The sequence below is a fragment of the Agelaius tricolor genome, unplaced genomic scaffold (genome assembly GCF_023055355.1).
Source record: "Agelaius tricolor isolate 1412-34295 unplaced genomic scaffold, bAgeTri1.0.p SCAF_19, whole genome shotgun sequence".
Taxonomy (NCBI): domain Eukaryota; kingdom Metazoa; phylum Chordata; class Aves; order Passeriformes; family Icteridae; genus Agelaius; species Agelaius tricolor.
Genome location: NW_027269279.1, coordinates 14,683,271 through 14,705,611, shown reverse-complemented (window position 1 = coordinate 14,705,611; position 22,341 = coordinate 14,683,271). Strand labels below are relative to the sequence as shown.

The following is a 22,341-nucleotide window of genomic DNA, read 5'->3' as shown; positions in this document are numbered from 1 at the left end:
ACAGCAGCAGGAGTCTCACTTTGTCCCCTACAGGTAGGAATATCTGACAGAAGAGAGTGGAGCTGTCCCAGGGAACAAAAGGTGGCAGTAACACCCTGGAAAAAGAATACACAGCTTCCCAAGGTGCTGCTGCTTCCCTGCTGCCTCCAGCCAAGCTTGTGGAGAGCAGAACTGCAGCCACCACTCAGGGTACAGATGAGCCTTAGTTCTAAGTTCTAGTTCTAAGTTCTTAACCTCAGGTTTTAGCTTTTTATTTTTTCTTTTTTTTCGATTTTGTGCTGCTTTGGTGTGTGGGTCTGAGTTTCATATAAAGGGATTATGGAGCCATTCACCACTGAACAGAGCTCCCCAAGCTGTGTTTGGTGCTGTTTAAAAATAAATTTAAAAAGCAAAAATAAAAAAGAATCAGAAATGGCCATGGCTCAGTGAAGGGTAGGAAGCTTCTGCTGTCTTCTCCCAGGTCATGACTCATAGGATGTGTCCCCATTGTGGGCAGAGTGAGTGGCAGATACTGACCAGAGGGGACAGAGGGGACACTGCAGTGCCTTTACCTCACTGAGCCTCTTCTGTGCTCTGTGACAACAGCTTCAGCTCTGGTGCCACCTCAGACCTGCAGTCAAACAGCAACGAACGGGGACAGGGGAGGGAAGGGACAGCAGGGAACACAAACCTGGGCCAGCAGCTCCCTCAGCACCCAGCCCTTACCTGGGCACACCTACCTGTCTGCCCTGGCTCAGTGCTCTGAAAGAAAGGCCATGGGACACAGCATGCAGCAGCCCAAACCCACCCCCCCAGTCCTTCAGAGGCAGCACGGTGCCCTGAGCCAGTCCTACCTCTCATCCAGCTCCTCCAGGCGGCTCTTGACCGTGTGCGCGTTGTTCTCCCTGGTGATCTTCTGCAGCAGGTAGAAGGTCTGCTGGAACATGCGCAGCAGGTACTCCTCAAACTCCATGGGCACACAGTTCTTGGACATGAGCTCGTTGATGCAGGCCATGGCCAGCACGCCCAGGCGGCCCCGCTCCTGGCCCAGCAGCGCGCTCGGGCTGCTGCCGTTCACCGAGGACATCTTGCGCGCGCGCGTGTCGCAGCCGAAGCGCGCAAAGTGGAAGATGGTGGTCAGCAGGGATGGGGTGATGCTCGTGGACAAAGGGATCCAGCTGAAGAGGTGAGCCAGGCACTCCAGTGCCAAGGAGCAGATGTATTCACTGTCTGTGTCCAGGATGGGGATGGGCTGGTTCAGCAGTTTGGCTGCGCTGGGGCTCTGCAAGAGGCTACTCAAGAGGTCACCTGGAGGAGAGAGGGGTGCAGTAAAGTAGGGGTACAGTAAAAATAGGCTACCCCTACTTTTAGGGGGGCAGGAGATGATTGAGATCTGACTCTAAAGCTTTGGAATGCTGAATGCTCTACAAGCTGGGGACAGAGTGGCTGCACAGTGTTCAGGCAGAAGGGACCTGGGGGTGCTGGTTGACAGCCGGTTGAATATGAGCCAGCAGAGTGCCTTGGTGGCCAAGAAGGCCAATGGCTCCTGGCCTGCATGAGGAATGGTGTGGCCAGCAGGAGCAGGGAGCTCATTCTGTCCCTGTACTCAGCACTGGTGAGGGCACACCCTGAGTGCTGTGTCCAGCTCTGGCCCCTCAGTTTGGGAAGGACGTTGAGATGCTTGAGTGCATCCAGAGGAGGGCAACAAGGCTGGTGAAGGGCTGGGAACACAAATCCTGTGAGGAACATTTGAAGGAGCTGGGGCTGTTCAGCCTGGAGAAGAGGAGGCTCAGGGGTGACCTTATTGTTCTCTACAATTCCTGAAGGGAGGCTGAGGACAGGTGGGGTTGGTCTCTCCCACAGGGCAGCACTAACAGAACCAGAGGGCACAGTCTCCAGCTACGGCAGGGAAGGTACAGGTTGGATATTAGGAAGAAATTTTTCACTGAAAGAATAATAAAGTACTGGAATGCTCTTCCCAGGGAGGTGGTAGAATCACCATCTCTGGGTGTGTTTAAAAAAAGACTGGACAGGGCACTTGGTGCTGTAGTCTAGGTGAGGGTTGGACTTGATGACCTTAGAGGTCTCTTCCAACCTCATGATTCTGTGATTCTGTGATATTATATTACATTATATTATACTATAACTACACTACATCATACTTACTTCTAACTACTGAAAAACTCGTGGCTGTCTGCCAACAGTCCCCACACACACACGTGGATCTAACTGGTCAACGAATCAAAACACCATCACTAGAATCCAATCAAGCAATCCCTTCAGGTAAATACTCTTCCAACACATTCCACATGGTTAAAAACACAGGAGCAGCAAATGAGAGAAGAATTGTTTTGATCATTCTTTTCTCTGCTTCTCTCACAGCTTCTCTCTGTTCAGAGAACATGTGAATACCACAGAGGGGTGTCAGGCAGGGCATGAACTCCCAGCTGCCCAGCCCAGGGCAGGGCCAGGGGCTGGACTCTGAGGATCCTTGTGGATCCCTCCCAGCTCAGCACATCCTGTGATCCACTGGGTTATTTGGCTGAGAGGAATTGGTGATTTCTGTTTGGGATTTAGCCTCACACAGCACTTCTGGCCTCACCAGGCAGGGCTCTCATGGTATTTCAGGAAATGCAAGACCATGGGGTGTATTTTAGGAATTTATTATAAAATTCTATCCCCCTCCAAGGCTGAGCATCCTTGATGTAAGCTTGGCACATCCCTGTTACACTGAATGTCACAGAGGCTTCTCCTGGCCTGTGACACTTGTGGTGATGTTCCCAAAAAGCTCACTCAGGCCAGCACGGCTTCCCAGGGACCAAACGCCATGGCAGGCACAGATCACATCCCCCAGCCACATGACAAAAGCTTCCCTAGAAAGGTGGAGTCTGAAAAGTTTGACACAGCCTGAGGATTTGTCTCCCATGACTTCCTCCAGCCTCCAACTGAAGCCACAGAAAGTTAATATTTGCAATATCTCGTGACAGAGTTTCACAGCTTCATCACGAAGCTGCTTTGTTTGGGGTATGCCAGCTGCTAGTTTCACTTTCTACCCAAACAGGAAACAGAAATAATCCCTGCTTTCACTTTCTTTGTGTCAGTAGGCTTCTAATGCAGCTCCTGCCCAGTTTCTTAGACAGAAAGAAGATTTTGCTTCTGTTGTTATTTACAGAAAGCCACTCAAACCCCTTCATCACCTTTAGTGCCTTTCTACAAAGCCTTCATTGCTCCTCTGCACCTACTGCTACTGAAAGAGCAGAACTGCAGCCACCACTCAGGGTGCAGATGAGCCTTAGTTCTGATACCTCAGGTTTTAGCTTTTAATTTTTTCTTTTTTTTTCAATTTTGTGCTGCTTTGGTGTGCGGGTCAGGCTTTCATATAAGGGGATGGTGAGCTCTCTCTTCACAGGGTAGGGAGACACAACAATTCCTTCTCTAGCTGAGGACCAAGGACAAAGGATCCAAATCTCAGGCCCAAGAGCACAAACAATGTGGGCTGAAGAGAGAAAAAACGAGGAGGATGGGACTGCATGGGCTGGGGCTAATTGGACAATTAACTCCAATATGCAAATGGACCAAAACTTACAAAAATGTGAGATCTTGGGGCCAAGCCCTCTTTTGCTTCCGTCTTGAAGACATCCAGGCACAGCCATGACTGTGGCTCTGGTACTGCCAGGGTGTGGCCTTTAAAGGCTCTTCTAATAAATATCCTCTTTATTCCCTTAACTCTGGTTAGCCTCTGTTCCAGCTGCTTAAAGCACCAGTTCCACAGAGCAGCACAGCAGGGAATTATTCCTGACTGCTGTGAGCTCCCTGCAGAAGGATGTGGAGAAGCTCTGCAGTTAATCCTGCCTAGCCCAGGGTGAACTCCCCCCTCACAGCAAGAGGGGACCACATGCACTCACCTTCCATGTGCCACCTCTGACAAAGCCACCAACAACCCAGACACTCCCTTATCCCTGGTGGCCTCTGCTTCCTCAAAAGCTTCTGGAACCCAAGGGGCAGCCCCAGCCAGGCTGCCTTTCCCACAAATGCTGCCCACAACCTCCAGGCTTCCACCTGCTGCAAAACTCTTCACCTTCCCCAAGTTGTTCAACACACTTCTTTTCCTTGAGTACTTCATCTTTAATAACCTTTCCATCTTTAAAAATCTGGCACTTGCTGTGCTACAGAATCTGAAGTTCTTAGAGAATCTGAGTGATTTTTTATGGAAGTGAAACATCCTGACACCAGCAGTGCCAAAATAACAGCTATGATTTACTGAGCTACTTCCAATGTACACAAGAGCCTGAGTGATGAACACATCCCTCCTTAGTCCTCATTTTTCACCAAGATTGATGTCTTACATCACTGTATTCATAATTCCCTGCCAAGCCTTATCATTGCTTCTTTCTCCTGTGCTCCAGAAACTGAAAGCATCACATGGCTCTGGCTGAGCAACACAATCCTGCCCTTCAACCTTAGCACTGAACCTCCTGTGGGGACATTCATACCTGGGCACATCTGTACTGCTCATACTGTGCTTTTACAGAGCCCCTGAAGCTCAACCAGGCCAAGTGCACCAGGGCTGGGGCAATCCCAAGCACAAACCCAGGCTGGGCAGGGAACAGAGTGAGAGCAGCCCTGGGAAAGGATTTGGGGTGTTGGGGGGTGAGAGCTGGACTTGCCCTGGCTGTGAGCACCCAGAAACCCCCCTGGGCTGGGCTGAGCCCTGGTAGGGGCAGCAGTGGGGGGGATTCTGCCCCTCTGCCCCCTCAGGTGAGACCCCACCTGCAGAGCTGCCCCAGCCCTGAGCCAACAGCAGCAGGACCTGGAGCTGCTGGAGAGAGTCCAGGGGAGCCCCAGGGCTGGAGCCCCTCTGGAGCCAGGCTGGGAGAGCTGGGGGTGCTCACCTGGAGAGGAGAAGGCTCCAGGGACACCTCAGAGCCCCTTGCAGGGCCTAAAGGGGCTCCAGGAGAGCTGGAGAGGGACTGGGGACAAGGGAAGGAGGGACAGGACACAGGGAATGGCTCCCACTGCCAGAGGGCAGGGCTGGATGGGATATTGGGAATTAGGAATTGTTCCCTGTGAGGGTGGGCAGGCCCTGGCACAGGGTGCCCAGAGCAGCTGGGGCTGCCCCTGGATCCCTGGCAGTGCCCAAGGCCAGGCTGGGCAGGGCTTGGAGCAGCCTGGGACAGTGGGACGTGTCCCTGCCATGGCAGGGATGATCTTTAAGGTTCCTTCCACCCCCAAGTATTGTTATTCTTTTAAACATTCAGTTCAGCCAACTCCACAAAAATCAATGAGAATTAAAGATTCTCATATTTTAATCCATCCACAGCAGAAACTCTCAGTTACACTCCTGTAACTCACAGCAGCTGGTTGAAGTGCTTTGCACACAGTTAAATCACTGAAGCTCTGGGGTTCAGGGATTTTCAGTGTCTTTGCAAACAGGTGACAAATTCACAGCATCAGCTGCATTCATGCCAAAGCAAGAAACTCCCAGTGACTGCCTCTGCTACAACTGCTCCTGCTACTCATTTGTTTGCCACAGGTGAGGGAATATTCCTGAGGAAGGGATTCATCAGGAAATGTTCTATAAATCATGCAAAGACAACATTTGGAAGCTGAGACTCTTGCTGAGTAAATCCTACACCATGGCAATAACTCAAATGTTGTCCAGCTTGGGTCATTATCAGAGTTGCTTTGCTGAAGTGATATGAGAAATGAGTTTAATGTTGTCTTCATGTGCTATTTAAAACCCATGCAAGATTTGCAAGTAACCATTTCACTCCACTTCCCCGTGCAAATGAAAAATAGGAAGCAGGGGTTTTCCAAGTTCCTAAAGAGAGCTGGGCTCTGATGGAAGATATTAAACATTTATGGGGACTCAGGAGCTTGTTCTGCCTCTTGGAATACCTTTAATCTCATCTGAATGGAAGAGTAAAGGGTGGTGGCCTCACTTAACAATGAAAACATTCAAGAGTCAGCAGTACAATGGAATTGAGTCTCAGGGAACACAAAATGAGCAAGAATGGATCAGAGGGAAGCACCTGGTGTTCCTTTTGGAAGTGGTGGAATCATCATCTCTGAAAGTGTCCAAAAGCCATGGGGATGTGGCACTTGGGGACATGGTTTAGTGGTGGCTCTGGCAGTGCTGGTTAATGGTTGGACTCAGTCTTAGAGTCTTTTCCAACTTTAGTGATTTGATGACTTCAAGAAGTGGAAGCATAACCCATTTTAACATGGACACAGCAAAGACACAGCACAGAAAAATAAAACTGAGAGAGTTTCACACAAACAAGTTTGCACAGGCAAAATGAAACTTCTACAGGCACAGCTTGTGTGGTCCTGGTTCTTAGCAATTATCCTGAAAAAACACTGTGTGAAAAGTTTGTTTGTTTTCCCTAAGAGGGGAGAAAGGAAAGGGCCAGCACAGAAGTGCAGCCAACTTCCAGTTTGGGAAATCTGATCCCCAGTCACAAGGGGAGCACACAGGTGGATGAAAGCTGCTTCAGCAATCCCCAGGGGACTGAGGGACATCTCCAACAGGCTTCCATGACAGCCAGCCCAGAATCTGTCCCACCAATTCCCTCCCCCAGCACCATTCTTAACAATTGACACCAGAAGCTTTGATCTTTTCTGTAAATATTTCCTGTCCAAACTCTTCCCAGCTACAGCAAAATCCACCCTCCCCCTGGCAAGCCAGAGGAATATTTCTTCCCATTAAAGTCTGTGGTTTGTATATAAATATAGAAATATCTTAAGCTCCTGTACAGGAAAGGAGCACTCAAAATGCTGCTCAAACTTCAGTGTGAAAGGTTTAGCACTAAGCAAAACACTGCCAACAGCTTATCAGAGGCAGCAGGCTAGAGCTGCCTGCTGCAATCTGGCCACAAGGAAGTGATCTGCAGCTCCCAGGGAACTACTCAAGGTCCCAGGGACAAGGAAATGTGTGCCAAGGACAAGGACAGAAAAACGTGTTCTCCATTTCAGAGGTAACTAAGAGGTAGAGATGTCAATGGGTTAACACCAGATAAGCACTCATACAAAGGTCTAACAGGAATGGATAGAAAAATGTTCACAATCACAGAATGCTTTGGGTTGGAAGGGACCTTAAAACCCATCCAGTGCCACCCCTGCCATGGCAGGGACACCTTCCACTGTGCCAGGGTGCTCCAAGCCCTGCCTTGGATACCTCCAGCACTGGAGCAACCACAGCTTCTCTGGGCACCCTGTTCCATTTTACAGAGCCTTGGCTACCTTTATCTTCCTTTTTCCCAGGCAGAATTCAGTTTTGCTCCACTGGCTTTGATGTGCCACCAGCTGGAATTCAGGGGACAATGCCAACCCCATCCATGCAAGGCCACAGCCTTGGGGCAGGGGGGCTGCAAAGTTGCTCAGAGGAAAAATGTGCCCAGGTGGGCAAGAGGGCAATGGCACCTGGCCTGGACCAGCACTGGGGTGGCAGCAGGACCAGGGAAGAGACTCAGGGACTGTCCCCTGTGCTGGCACTGCTGAGGCACCTCCAGTCCTGTGTCCAGTTCTGGGCAACTCCCAACACTGAGGGGATGGAGGGTGTCCAAGGAAGGGAACAGAGCTGGGAAGGGGCTGGAGCACCAGGAGGGGCTGAGGGAGCTGGGAAGGGGCTCAGCCTGGAGAAAAGGAGGCTCAGGGGGGACCTTGTGGCTCTGCACAGCTCCTGACAGGAGGGGACAGCCAGGGGGTCAGGCTCTGCTCCAGGGAACAGGACAAAGGGAAATGTCCTTAAGTGCCAGGGGAGGTTTAGGTTGGATATTGGGAAAAATTTCTTCATAGAAGGGTGGTCAGGCCCTGGCACAGCTGCCCAGGGCAGAGCTGGAGTCACCATCCCTGAGAGGATTTAAAAGCCTTGCATACGTAGCAGCTGGGGACATGGGTTAGTGGTGGCCTTGGCTGTGCTGGAATAACAGCTGGACTTGATGACTTTAGAGGGCTTTTCCAACCTTAACAATTCCCTGATTTTAGCTCACTGTCATTAGAGCGTTTTGCACTGAAACTTCAGGGAGGTTTTTGCCATCTGAGGACAACAAGCAGCTCTGTGGGCACATTTTAATGACATTTGCAGTGGGGCAAACCCACAGTGCAATTTGTTTCTTTGTGTAGGGTTTTTCTTTCCAATCAGGAATTTGTTGGCCTGTGGAAAGCTTTGGGAAAGGGTTATTAGGAGAGGTCAGACAGTAAAGGAAGGAATCTGTGCCTGATACTGCAGGTTTAAGTACATGGAAATCCCATCTTGTAGCTTTTCCTTACCACTTTCTCCTGAGGTTGGTGATGGTGGTGGAGTGGCAGCAGTAGCACTGTGCTTATCCCAGATGCTCTCCAAAATACCTGGCCAAAGAGAGACTTTTCAGAAGTGCCTTCTCAAAGATCCACACTGATCCAACAAACACAGCACAGACTGCAGGAGAACTCTGGCAGAACACAGTTCCAGTGCTCTGGGAGGGACAGAAACACTGCACAACAGCTTTGGGCTCCCTAAGGGCACACAATCCCCATCCCTCTCCATGGAGAGAACTCAGCTGCTCTGCTGCACCAGTTGGTTCATATTAAGCTGGCCCAAGTGCTGCAGGGCAGAGCTGAGTGCTCACAGTGCAGCAGCAGCCACTGCATCACCCCCATTGTGCTCCACAGACCCCCAGTGTCAGAACCCAGGAAATTCCTGTGAGGACTTGAAACCCTGGCAGGGGGCTCAGAGACCTTGGCACAGAGTCAAAACCACCTGTGCCTTTGATTTTAGCCCATGGAAACAATTACCAACTTGGTGTGAAAAGTTACAAGCCATAAGAGTTTGAGTAAAATGTTAGTGAATTTATCACAAAGTGAAAATGTAGAATTTTAGAGGTTTTAGAGTGAGAGTTCAAAAAACAAGATTAAAAAAAATGTAAACATGTTCTGTCTTTCTCCCTCTTCTTCTTAGCCTCCATCTTCTGCTGTAATAGTAATGCTTTTAAATTAGAGCAAAAACAAACTGTGTAACGTAAGTGGTAAGTATTAGAAAATTATTAAGTGTAAATCATGTACAGGTAGTTTTTAGTATAAAAAGATAACACTGCCCTGAGGGCAGTCAGTGTGCCATGAATCAATGTGCTAAACACATCTCAACAAGTCAAAAAAAGACAATGTATTAAATAAGAGCAAATAAACAACCCTAAGAACGAGAACCAAAAAATTCTGTCTTCTTCTTCAGTCTTGAAACTGAAAAAAAGAGACTTTCTAACACCTCCAAGTCATCTCAACACCAAAGGCCTCATCACCCCAGGAGTGGCAGCCCAGCTGTGGGTGCTGAGGGGACAGCCAGCTCAGTGGCACAAGGTGTGACAATGTCCTGGGCTGACTATGTGATGCTTTTATTCCCAATTGTCTGTTCTGTTTATGCTGAATAATAAGTTTTACACCTTTAGGACTTGTTCCAGAAAGTGAAGAAAAAAAAGAAGGAGCAGCAGATTGTTTTTATACACTGCACTCACTCCTCCACATTCCTGCTCCTGGACTGTGTTGTCTGCAGACAAACAGACAGCAGGACAGAGCTCTCCTTTGTTTGAGTTAGTTTTAACTAACTAAACTAAGGGTTTTTTTTCCCTTTTCTTTAAACCTGTTTAAGCCTACTCTGAACTGAACACCAGAAGAGCACCAGCAGCTAGCACCTGTGCCCACGGCTGGGTCTGGCATTTCCAGCACTGGAGGGACTGATAAGAGAGTTCTCCTTTGTTTTAGTCAGTTTTAACTAACTAAAGCAAAGAAGTTCCTTAGACTGAAAGGTCTTTTTTCCCTTTTATTTAAATCTGTTTAAACCTACTCTGAACTTAACACCAGAAGAGCACTGGCAGCTCGCACCTGTAGCCCACTGGGCCACGGCATTTCAGCACCAGAAAGACTGATAAGAGACTGAATTATCCAAGCTGCAACCCAGGGAAGGGACTTTCTGAGTTTGTCATCTCTTTTAGAGCAGCAAACAATTTTATTGTTTAATATTGTTTAAGTTTTATTGTTTAATAAAGAAGTTTTTTTCCACTTTTCTCCAAAAAAGTATTTTCTCCCGAACCGGTCGAAAAAAGAAACCAATTAAATCTGCTTTCCTAGAAGAGCCCCTTTAAAAGCTGTCTCCAAAATGTGCCCTGAGGCAGGACAAACAGAGCCATGTACCTGTGAGGAGCCCCAGCACGGTCTGCACCTGCTCCAGGAGCAGCTTGCGCAGCTCCTCCTTGCGGGCCACGCTCAGGTCCTCGCGGGGACACGCCAGCTCCTCCGACGTGGTTTTCAGCATGATCAGCCCCAGGGGAGTGGTCACAGGAGACTGGATCAGCTGAGGAGCACAGTGATGAGAGCAGTGTGATGACAACATGCACTGACAGACAGGGATTAGCAACACTACTCCCAGTTTACAACAGCTTCGCCACTGAGGGCTCTCCAGTTCGACTTCCCCAGCCCGAATCTCTGATGTGGCAACAGCTCCAGCCCCGTGGGAATCCCTGGGGTTTCAGGAGAGCTTTCATAATGTCATTGCATACAATCTGTGTCCCAGCAGGCTCACAGAACAGCCTGTCCCTTCTGCCTGCTGCATCCCCTGCCCAGCACCACCTCAGCACAGCAGCTCACAGCCCAGCAGGGCCCCCAAAATCCCCCCCTTCCCACACAGCCCAAAGGCTGCAGCCAGGAGCAGATGCCACCTGAGGGATCTGAGCTCCCCTTGCACCTGCACTGCATCTCAAACTGAAAACTGCATTTCCCTCTGTGGCATTCACATTCTCTGAAAAAATTCCTTTGCCCAGGGTTTTTCTCTGAGGAAGCTGAAAGGCAGCGAGAGAGGCCTCAGAGAGAAGGAAAACAATTCTGATCTCATTTGCTTCTCCTGTGTTGTGCTTGTCTGGAATGGATTTGGAGATGGTTTACCACAGGTGATTGTTTCATTGGATTCTGCTGTGAGTTGTTTTCACTCATTGGCCAATCAGGGCCAAGCTGTGTTGGGACTCTGGAAAGAGTCAGGAGTTTTCATTATTATCTTTCTAGCATTCAGGAAGTATCATTCCTGTATTCTTTACTATAGTATAGTATTCTTTACTATAAAATAGTATAATAAAATAATAAGTTAACCTTCTGAGAACATGGAGTCAGATGCATCATTCCTGCACCTGGTTACAATATCCCTCAGAGACAGTAACTTCTGCCCCGTGCTGGAACAGGACTGGACAAAAAGCTGACTTGTGCCTTCATCAGCCACAGGCTTACTAAAGACTTCTCCAAGTGGGACAAAGTTTTGTTTCCAGCTGAAGGACAGCACTGCTCTCCACTGCTGCCCAGACACATCCCAAGTGATTTATGCACTGCTCCCTCTGGGAGAAAAAAGTCCAAAGCCAATCCCAGTTGCTACAAGTAATCCTTGAAGCCATAATTCTGCAATACAGGCTGACTTTGCTCCTGATTCCTTGACCCTCCAAAGGAGAGCCAGGCTGAGTTAACACTGCTAAAAACAGAGAGTTTGGTGAAATATTTGGGGAGAAAATAGCCCATCTAAGAGCTCTTCATCTTGGCTTTTGAAAAGGAAGTCCCAGACACAGGAGTAGATGGCAAAGAACTCAGTTAAACACCCAACTTGGTGGTAAATTGTGAAGGGACTGAAAATAATTTCTCAGGTTATTTTCTGACAAACCCAGGGAGTTTTAGCAAGACCAGGCACTGGTACCTCAGTCAGGCTAAACAAATTTTAAACCTCTAAGGAAGCAGTACTTTATGTAGAATTACTGGCTCTTCACAATGACAATACAATATCCCAATTTACCTTTCTTCTCCACCCCTCCAGTGGTTCAGTAAAAGGTTTAGAGACTACTCAGAGTACTGGGATACAATTTCATGCTGAAGAACAAAGAACATGCTGCAAATGATCTCAGAAGAAAGTCCTGAGACAGGGCTCATCTGCAATTCTAACAGCAAATCATTCTGCCCCTGTGCTACTCTGCCTTCTGTCAAGGCCCTGGAATTCAGCATTACTGGTTTTCTTCCACTTTCTCTGAACATTTTAGGAATGTGTCTGCCACATAAATTAATTTATGGAAACATTTCCCTCCACTGCTGAGCTCACAAGGAGAGGCTTAAGGGAAAATAGATTCCTCAAGTGAGCTCTGCAATGCCTTAAGATAACCCCAGAGTGCTAGAAGGGCCAGGAGAGCTCAGGCTGCCTTTCAGTTCACATCCAGGTGAAATGAGAGGCAAAACTCCACATGGACACAGTTATCTCCAAGTATTTCTTGTCAAACTGACAACTGAGGCCAAAACTGCAGCATGTCCCACTCCAGAACAGTGAGAAAAGTAATCACACCAGCCAGTGATGAGCTCTGCAGCCAAGACAGGGTTTTTTTTTAATTTTGCAATTAATACTAGATCCATTTGCCTTAACAAATAAACTCCTGCCACTCAAGGACTTGGATTTCAGTAACTGCCTTGTGGCTTGGCCGTGGGCTTTGCTGCATTCAAATCATGTAATTATGTCAGCAGAAAAAGCCTGTGCAGCACTTCAGTTTACACTCAGCCTCTTTAAGCCAATTAGGAACAATTTTAAGGGAACTGGAGACAAAATAATCCAACAAAAAGAGGTTTGCACCAGCCTGATGATGCTCCAGCAGCAGCCTGGCTCAGGATTCCCTGTAAGGATGCTGAGTTGCACCCAACATTCCAGCTAATGACATGGATTCAGTCAGGATCCCCAGTTCACAGCTGAGCCTTCCTGCAGGAGCCCTCCTGAACACCCCAACAACACCCATTAGTGACCTTATTGATGAAGTACCAGAGATTTTGGGGTGTCTTTGGTAGTTGGATGAAAAATCTGCACCAGCCCCATTGATAAACTGCCCTTTCAGAATCAGTGACACATTCATAATTTTATTGACTTCTGTTCTGTTTAAAGGACAACCCATACTCCTTGTATTTTCAAGACCTAGCCCATAATATTTAAAATTCAAAGTGAATACTTGTGGCACACTATTGTTCCTTCCCCAAAACACTTTTAACACTGGAGAGAAACCTAACACGGAAAAAGTTGAGAGTTCCAACAAAATTAAAAAGGAATTTACAAAGCAACATCTACCATTTGATCTTCATCAAATAGGGGTTTCTTTACCCCTACTCAAGGAAAAAAAAAGATGTTTCTAAGGGAAAAGCTGGCTCCATGCATGGGCAGGGCTCTCACCTGCAGGATGTTGGTGAAGAAGTCGTGGTAGAACATGGGCCAGTCCTGGCGGCCGATGTCCACGATGACTTTGCAGAGCTTGTTCCTGATGAAGTAAGGCAGAGTTTTGTGGTGGGCCAGCAGCAGCTTGGGCAGGCAGCTCCTGATCTCCATCTTGTCCTGGGATGGCACCCCCAGCCACATCTTATTGATCAGGTTCTGCAAAAGGAATGGACATCCCAAATGAGCTCATCTTGGACATGAGAGAAACACTGGGAGAATCTGGAATCTCAGACTGGTTTGGGCTGGAAGGGACCTTAAAAATGATCCTGCTCTCACCTCCTGCCATGGCAGGGACACCTCCCACTGTCCCAGGCTGCTCCAAGCCCTGCCCAGCCTGGCCTTGGGCACTGCCAGGGATCCAGGGGCAGCCCCAGCTGCTCTGGGCACCCTGTGCCAGGGCCTGCCCACCCTCCTAGGGAACAATTCCTAATTCCCAATATCCCATCCAGCCCTGCCCTCTGGCAGTGGGAGCCATTCCCTGTGTCCTGTCCCTCCTTCCCTTGTCCCCAGTCCCTCTCCAGCTCTCCTGGAGCCCCTTTAGGCCCTGCAAGGGGCTCTGAGGTGTCCCTGGAGCCTTCTCCTCTCAAAGGCTGAACAACATAAAGCAGGGACAGAGCATCTGGCAGAGCAGCTGAACTCATGGCCCAGGACTGGCAGTGCCACAATGGAGCTGAAGTTACTGGTTTAACTGGTTTTGGGTTAAGCAGAGCTATAGTGGCAGGCACAGAACCATTTCCTCTGTCTTTTAACCCTGGGCACCAAGGGTTCCCCCTCTAAAGGGGGAAGCACAGTCTTGGATGAAGCAGGAGAAGAAAATCAGGGAAGGAGGTTTGGCTTTCCAGGCCTCTGATGGCACCCAGGTCCCCTGAAGCTGAGCTAGGAGGTCACTGGAGCAGGCCCTGGCAGTGACAAGGCAGCACTGCACAGAAAGCTTTCAGTCCACTTAAAGCCAGACAAAACCCAAAGGAAAGCAGAGTTACAAATTGCTTCCCTGCCCTGATCCATTTAGGGCTCTGGAGCATTAGGAGCTGAATCTCTTGGGATAACCCAGAGAGGAGGTGAAGGTCTGTGCCCATCTGCAGCACTCAGCCTGCAGAAAGAGAATGCTGGAGATCACAATCACAGCCTGGAAGAGACCTCAACTATCCAAAACTGGAAGATGATGAATGGTCAAAGGAGATGCAATCCTCAGCAGGATGCACTGCACCAGCTCCCAGTGCAGAGCCACACAGGGATATTTATACAGAAATTCCTCAAAGAAGTTGTTTTTGGTGTTTCCTAGCAGAGAAAACCCACAAGTATTGCTTGAAAACAATGGCCCAACCAGCTGAGGGTTCCTTGATGCAAGTCCAGAATCCCAATAAGACTGGAAGATGTTTTAGCTTTAACACCCATCCTTCCATGCCCACTGTGCTCTGTCCTGCTCCTCCACCTGCCAGCAGCAGCTTTCTCCCTGTAAATGCTTTTGGGAAGATATTTTCATTTTCAAAAAGCAGGAGATGAAAACAATTCATCTGGAAGGGAGTCAGGAGGAGTTTTATTCCCAATCCACTGCTACCTTCCTAAGCAGTTTGGGAAATCCATGTCCTTGGGCAGTTTTGGGAATGATCTTTGTGTTCACATCCCCCTGACTGATCCAGCAGCCAAGGATGGCTGGGGAAGCTGCACACTGGGACAGACCTTGGCTCTGAGGACCAGTTAATGTCCAGCCCTGCACCAGTTAATTTTGGGAATTCAAACTCCTCCATGGAGAGATCCTCATCTCCCAGCTGGGCTGGGGACTCCTGTCCCTCCCTCTGCACTTGCACAGGAATTTCTTTATTCTGGGCACAGTTAGGGTTTTCAATGCTCCTTTTTTCCCCTCCAGGGAAGGAGAGGCTCAGTAACCAAAATCCATAAAATATCCTGAGCTGTGGGATCCACACAGGATGATCCCAAGGATCACTGAATCCACCTCATGGCCCTGCACTTGTTTTGCTTGTCAGGAAAATCAGTGGGACACCATGTCCTGAGCAGGAATAATTCCCATCAGCCCTTTTTGAGGGGAAGGTAAAGCAGAATCAATTTGCAGATGGGGTCCAGACTCCCTCTGCAATCCTTAATAAGTAAAATTAATATTTAAGAGAATAAATCAAAAATGATGTGGATAATTTGTAAAAAGAATACAACTTTAAGCACAGGGTTTTTATCTAAACATGTATTTGATCTGAAAAGTGGCCCTGTGCAAAGGCTGTAAACCCCTCTGATTTAGGGGCACAGCTCAGAGTGCACACCCAGCTAAGGACATGACACAAATGTCCCAGACTGAGGAGTGACATTGGCCAAAGCCCAGGACATCTGCACTGGTCACTGAGAAATCAGTGACACACCAGTGCTGTCCACAGAACACTTTTGCTCATTCCAGGGGACACAGAGATCAATATCAAACCTTTTAACCCAAATTTTCCTCTTTTATCACTAGATGAAGAGTGGGATGTGGCTGGCTAAGAGAGACCTCACCTCTGCAGCCAGCACAAGTTTGCAGGATGCAGTTCAAGAGCAGCAACCACAACTACAAAATGTCAGAAAAATAAAAGCAGGTTTGCCTTCCCTCTCAGCACTCAAAGCCTGCAGGAGCCAGGAGCAGATAATCACCCCCATATTTCTGATCATAAAAACAGCATAAAAGCAATAACACCCTTAAAAGCATCGTGCAGAAACTCAAGCAGCCTCTGAAACTGGAGGTAATTTGTGCTTAGAGCTGCCAGGAAATGAATTCTTCAATTTGTGTACAAAGATTCACATTCTCCCACTCTGAGCCTGCCATTAAGCAACCTCTCTGGCAGAGAGCAATAAAAGCATCCTTCATCACTGTACTTACCAGGGATGCCATTTCAGACAAACATCTCCCCCCAAAAAATCGATTGCCAGCTCAAACTGCACCAGGCAGAGCAGTGGAGCAGCTGAGGCCTCACCTCAAACACTGTCAGGCTGTACATCATCACATAATCATTCCTTGTGCTGGACAGGAAGTACAGGCAGAATCTCCAGGCTCCTATCTGCTGGGCAAAGTTATTTAAAAGCTCCTCTGCAAAAAAAAAAAAAAAAAACCATAAAAGTACATAAATTACTTGAAAATGTACTTCAGTTTTAATTTGACTTTGATGTAAAATATTCCATTAAAGTTCTTTAGCTGTAAACAAAGCCATAACAATGTATAGTGATAGCACAGCAACTGAGCAGGGAAGAGACCCTGTGTTCAGGGAATGACTCAACCTGGAGGAGGGCAAAAAATAAAATAAAATCACATTCTACAGTGTTTAAAGCAATGTAACCACAGGCTTTAATAAAAACAAAACTGATGTGTCATTTTCAAATCAGTTTTGACATAAATAACTGCAGCAGATAAGAGGTGAATATTAAAACAAATCATACAGCAATTGTATTATGAGCACTGTTATTTTATCTGTAAAAGCCAAATGTTGGGATTTCAGGTCATTGTGAGAGTAGGAGCACTTCAGATCAGTGTTCTAAACTCACCTTCTTTTAATGCAGCTCCAAGAGCTGCTGACTTGGTGAAGTTCAGAGGGTCAGAAACCTCCCTGAACGCTCAGGGAGGATTTGGTCATCACTCATGAGGTGACAATGTGACAAAGAGAAAAGCCACAAGGGCTGCTTTACAGGCTGAGCAAGTTTTGGCTTTAATTAATTGTTTTCTTTCCTGCAATTTAAGCAGGAAAACGAGGGATACCTTTTCCACAGCAGGAGATCACTGTCAGAAAAAGCACAACAAAAACCTGGTGCTGCTTATTTTCCAGGATTTCTGGGGCAAGTCGTTCATGCTGATCACACTTCTGGCCAGAGATGGTAGAAACAGAGCAACCCCAGAATGGTTTGGGCTGGAAGGACCCTAAAGTTCATCCCATCCCACCCCCTAAAGTTCATCCCATCCCATGGCAGGGACACCTCCCACTGTCCCAGGCTGCTCCCAGCCCTGCCCAGCCTGGCCTTGGGCACTGCCAGGGATCCAGGGGCAGCCCCAGCTGCTCTGGGCACCCTGTGCCAGGGCCTGCCCACCCTCCCAGGGAACAATTCCTAATTCCCAAGATCCCATCCAGCCCTGCCCTCTGGCAGTGGGAGCCATTCCCTGGGTCCTGTCCCTCCATGCCTTGTCCCCAGTCCCTCTCCAGCTCTCCTGGAGCCCCTTTAGGCCCTGCCAGGGGCTCTGAGGTGTCCCTGGAGCCTTCTCCTCTCCAGGTGAGCACCCCCAGCTCTCCCAGCCTGGCTCCAGAGGGGCTCTAGCCCTTGGAGCATCCCTGTGGCTGTTTGGGAATAAAAGGAATCTGCCTCTTTACAGTCACCAGCAGCTCCCCCAGAGCACCTGGCAGGATCTGCTGCCTTTCAGGACATATTTAATAATAACCCCACCCAAAGGGAATTGCTGTTTTTCCTGCCTGTCATTCCACAAGAACTGGGCCAGCCTTGCTTTGCATTCCTAATGCTGAAGGCTGTGCTCCATCTCCAGGCAGAGGATTCCCAGCACAATGGACAGAGGAACCTCACTGGTTTCTCACCCCCAGGAGCTGCCAGAGCCCCCCTGGAACCCCAGCTATGGAAACCTGTCCCACCTAAGCAGGAGGGGGGAGATGCCAGCTGAGTGCAGGGACAGCTCTGTGGGACACCCCAGTCCCCTCTGCTGGGCAGGAGCAGCCCTGGAGGGGCAGGACTCACCTATCTCACGTTTCCTCTCATTTGTTGTGCAATTGTGGAAAAACTCTGTCATCAGACTCTCCAGAGCCCGCAGGGAGGCCTCCTCTGATGCCTGGGAAGGACAGTGAAGGAAAGAAATAAAACTCATGGCCACTCTGACACAGGAAGGTGGCATTAGAACAGCACAGGGGCACCAAAATCCAACATGAGCAGGACCAGTACAAGGCAAATAACTGGGAGCTCCAACTGCTCACTGGGGACAGGGAGCAGCAAGATTTGTCCACTGCAGGTGAAAGCTTTGACATGAAGGAGCATTTGCTCACCTCCATTAATAAGGACAAGAACACAAGAGAATTCCTTGATTTTGGTGGCATTCAGGAATTTTAAGGCAATAAATAATTCTCACAAAGACAGCAAGGTCGGGTAAAGATGTTTTCAGATGTTTAGAAATTGTAAATATCCTATCATGGGAAGCATGAACTCTGAGAGGATTTCTCTTGGACATCAGGAGGAATTTCTTCCCAGAAAGGGTGATCAGATATTGGAATGGGCAGCTTGGGTGGGTGGCAGAGTCCCCAACCCTGGAGGTGTCCTCGGAAGGGCTGGAGGGGGCACTCAGTGCTCTGGGCTGGGGACAAGGTGGGGATGGGTCACAGGTTGGATTTGATGATCCTGGAGGTCTTTTCCACCCTCAATCATTCCATGATCCTGTGATCCCTGACACCCCTTCCTGTCTTTGCCTTGGTGCCACTCTGCTGCTCAGAAAGCTCAAAAAATTCAGGAATTTCCAGCACTGTAAAAAGCAATATACCAGTACATACCAATATACCAGTATTCAGCAATCTGATTCAAGAAGAACAGCAACCCCCCCTCAATTTAGGTTTTATTCCTGGAAATCATTTGTTACAGTTTTAAGTCCTAAAGAAACGATCAAGATTGGCATCCAGCTGTAGTTTTGGAGTGCTCTGGAGTTGGGATGATTTTATTCTGGCAAGGTAACAGCCTCAAAAACAGTCCTGCTATAGCACAGACGATGCCATAGGTGTGTCCACAATGTTTTCAACCCATGCTATCAATACCAAATGCATCAAGATTCAAGGCCAAACCTTCAAGAATGGGAACAAAGTAAACATTTCATAAAACTGAAATTTCTGCCTCAAAAAAAAACCACCCCAAACCAGAAACACAAGCCATGCCTGGCAGTCTCCTGCAGAGAAGAGCATGTGAGACATCCAGCAGAAACACGCCAGGCTTCTGCTAATTCCCATTTCCATGCACAGCAGTTTTCCCAAGGGCCAAGCAGGAGCCTCTCCTCACTGGATTAAACCCCCAGGAGCACCAACAACTCCACAGCAGCTGGAAGTGGATGCTCTGCAGGACACTGAGCATTTCCATTTACAAAGGAATGCTGAATTCCATCCTACCTTTCCTCTTCCTGCCTTGCTTGATCCTTTTTTTCTTGCTTTTTAAAGCCCTGCTCTAGAAGTCAAGGACTATTGTGGCAAGATATGTGGGTAATGGGAAATTGGCTTAAAACAAGCAACAACCCAAGCAGAGCAGTCCAATGTTTCCAATCCAATGTTTGCAGCTCAAGTTCCCAGCTTTAATCCATTTCTGCTTGGGCTGCAAACTTCCCTTCAGCCTCCTGCCAGTCACCATTCCCAGGTAACAGCCCTTCTGTGGAGAAGAGCCCCACTTTCCAAAGAAATATCTAATTGGCATCCTTGATGACTTAGGGTATGGCCACAGTGCCCTTTGTGGGAGCTAAGCTGTCCTAAGCTCCTCCCAAGCAGATCCACACATACAAATCCAGTATTTTCCTAAATCCCTGCCCTTTCCTTCTCTGCTGCTCAGCACAGAGTGAGTCTCACCAGCAGTTTCTGGTGCCAAACCCCCAAAGATGAGTTTCTAATCTCAATTTGATGCAAATTCTTCAAGAGCAGCTCAGCTCTGCCCACTCCACCTTTACCATCCAATACCAAGATCACCTCAATCCATGGAAAACTCTCAGTTCTTCCCAGGGTGGAAGGGCTCAGATGTTTTTGGATACTTAATTCAGCAAGAGCAGTTGACATCAGTGCATTTCTTCCAAGATTCAAGATTTATATCCTGCTTTTGGAAATAAATTAAGGAGTTCTTATAAATCCTGAGCATCTGCCTTGTCCTCCACTGCCTTCAGCGCTGAGATTTGGAAGATCCCATTCCTTAGGAACACAGTCAATCTTCCAAAGCAGAACACCATGATCACAATCCTCAACGTGTCAAAAGCAGGAAAAAAAAATAAACCAGAGAGCAGAACAGGAGGATTTCAAGCAGAAAAGCCCAGGCTGGAGAGCACCCAAGGCCACCTTGCCCACAAAGACACAGTGGGACCTCCAGGATGGTTCTGTGCTCTTGTTTGACTTTTTGTGCCTCTTTGGGAGGTTTGGCCAAAGGAAGGTCCAGAAGGAAAAACTGTCTGAGGTAACCAAAGCCCAGCTCAGGATCCCCTCCTAACTCCAGGCTGGGCTTACCAAGGACCTGTATTTGCTGAAACCTTTGGGTATTCCTGAGGTTCCCCAGCTCCTGGAGGCACGTGGTCATCCCCCAGCTGTCCAGCAAGGCTCTGATAAGGAGGCCACTGAGATAAGGAGGTCACAGGGCTGTGCAGAGCTGCAGGGGAAGGTGGCTGCCCCTGAATCCAGACACCTGGGGGTTGATCAGGGAGACTCCAATGAAAGCCCAGCTGTTTGGAGCACCTGGGGCTGTACCTGGAATATTTCCCAGCATGATTCCCACCTTAACAAGCAGTTTGCTTTCTTTTAGGGCTCCCTGTTTGCTCTGCATTGAGGAGAAGGACAGGCAGAACCAGCAGTGCTGAGCTCAGGTTCTGGTCTGAAATTCTGGGTCATGCACAGATTTAATTTTCCAAGGTTTTTCAGGAAAAGTGTGGACCATGAGAAACAGAATCTACCCCAGTTTTCTGTGTCAGGGCTGGCAGTTTGCCTCACCTCCACGAGACATTACTAAATATGCAACCACTGAAGCAGAAATACTTCCCACTCTTTCAGAAGTCAAACCTGACCCCTCTCACCCCTAGTGCCTCCCAGGGCTGGATCAAACATCAGAAAATACCATCTCTCTCTTCTGCCAACCATGAGAGGAAAATATATTCAGTTCTCCAAGTCCTGCTTGCAGAGCAGGTAATGTGAGTTTCTCCCCATGCAGAGAAAACTCTGCAGCCCACAAAAAGCAGGGGAGATCAGATGTGCCACATCACCATCCACCCCTGCTCCACTGCCTCAACACCATGGCTGAGTTCTGACCCACAGGGAGGGCCCTGGCTGCCAAATTCAGCAGATCCTGGGGCCAAAGGTGATGTCCTTGTCACAGCTCCCTTGGGGGAATAGGGCAGAGAGAGGTGAAAGCAAGGCTAAATCCAAGCAGGGCTAAATCCAGCACAGCCACAGCTGCACATTCCCATATTCCAGCAGCACATCCACACTTTGACCTGGAATTTGGGTCAAAACAGCATCTCTGGGAGGTGTGTCACAGGTGACTGTGCCCAGGATTGGTGCCTCCAAGTGCTGAGCTGGCTCCACAGCACACAGACAGGCCCAGCAGCAGCTCTGCCCTCCCTGGAACTGTCCCCTGTGACCAGAGCAGGACAGGGAGGATCGGGGTGGGAGAGCCACTGCCAGCCTGTCCTTGCCATCCCCTTCCCCTGCTCAGTTTGCTAAAGGTGTTCCACAGCACTATCAGATGAGGGGTGGAGCTGATTACTCACTCCAGTCACCTCTGGACTCCAACCCTCTGTGCCCTCCTCCAAGCAGGAAAATGAGCTCCAACAGCTTTTCCTGACAGAAAATACCAGATTTGCTACCAAGAACCTGCACATCCCACATCATTCTCCATCCACCAAAGCACCACAAGAAGGACCCACCCCACCAGCTGATTTCAGGGCTCTCCTGCAGTTACATTTTCAGCTGTATGAGTCATTAACTGATTTCTGCTGATTAAGGGGAAAAAAAGCTGCCAACCTCCTGCATTTCAGGCTGTTCAATATTGCAGCTGCACCTCAGTGAGGCTCTGGAGAAGCAAAATCTTTGTACCCTGCTGCTGACTCCATCACAAGCTCAGATGCAGACTATGAGTAAAGCACTGGGGTAGAACCAGTTACTCATGCAGCTCCAGCAAACACCAGAGCAGCCATCCTTGGGTTGCACTTCAGACACTGCACATGCACTTGAAGAGCAGATACAATGCTAATTTTAGTGAGCATATCACCAAACACAACCACAGCCCTTAAAGAAGCACCTGCTCATTCTGCAAGACATGGAAGTGCTTTCTAAAGCCATTTTCTCCACAAGTGCTTTCATTTAGAGTTCACTTCCTCTTTTTTTTTTTTTTTTAATTTCATTTTATGCTCTCTGAAGGGATTTTTTTGTTGA

The 22,341-nt window shown here is 48.5% G+C and overlaps 1 protein-coding gene across 2 annotated transcripts in view; it reads right to left on the bottom strand.

The window, feature by feature from the left end:
* XPO6 (exportin 6) overlaps positions 1-22,341 on the bottom strand; it is a 64,869-nt gene that overhangs the window by 30,674 nt on the left and 11,854 nt on the right. For both annotated transcript variants that reach the window (XM_071444477.1, XM_071444476.1), the window contains exons 2-7: positions 17,933-18,023; positions 16,177-16,289; positions 13,181-13,378; positions 10,144-10,303; positions 8,251-8,328; positions 834-1,287 (exon numbers count right to left, since the gene is read on the bottom strand). In XM_071444477.1, coding sequence (XP_071300578.1) covers positions 834-1,287; positions 8,251-8,328; positions 10,144-10,303; positions 13,181-13,378; positions 16,177-16,289; positions 17,933-18,023 — 1,094 coding nt within the window. The remainder of the gene's footprint in view (positions 1-833; positions 1,288-8,250; positions 8,329-10,143; positions 10,304-13,180; positions 13,379-16,176; positions 16,290-17,932; positions 18,024-22,341) is intronic.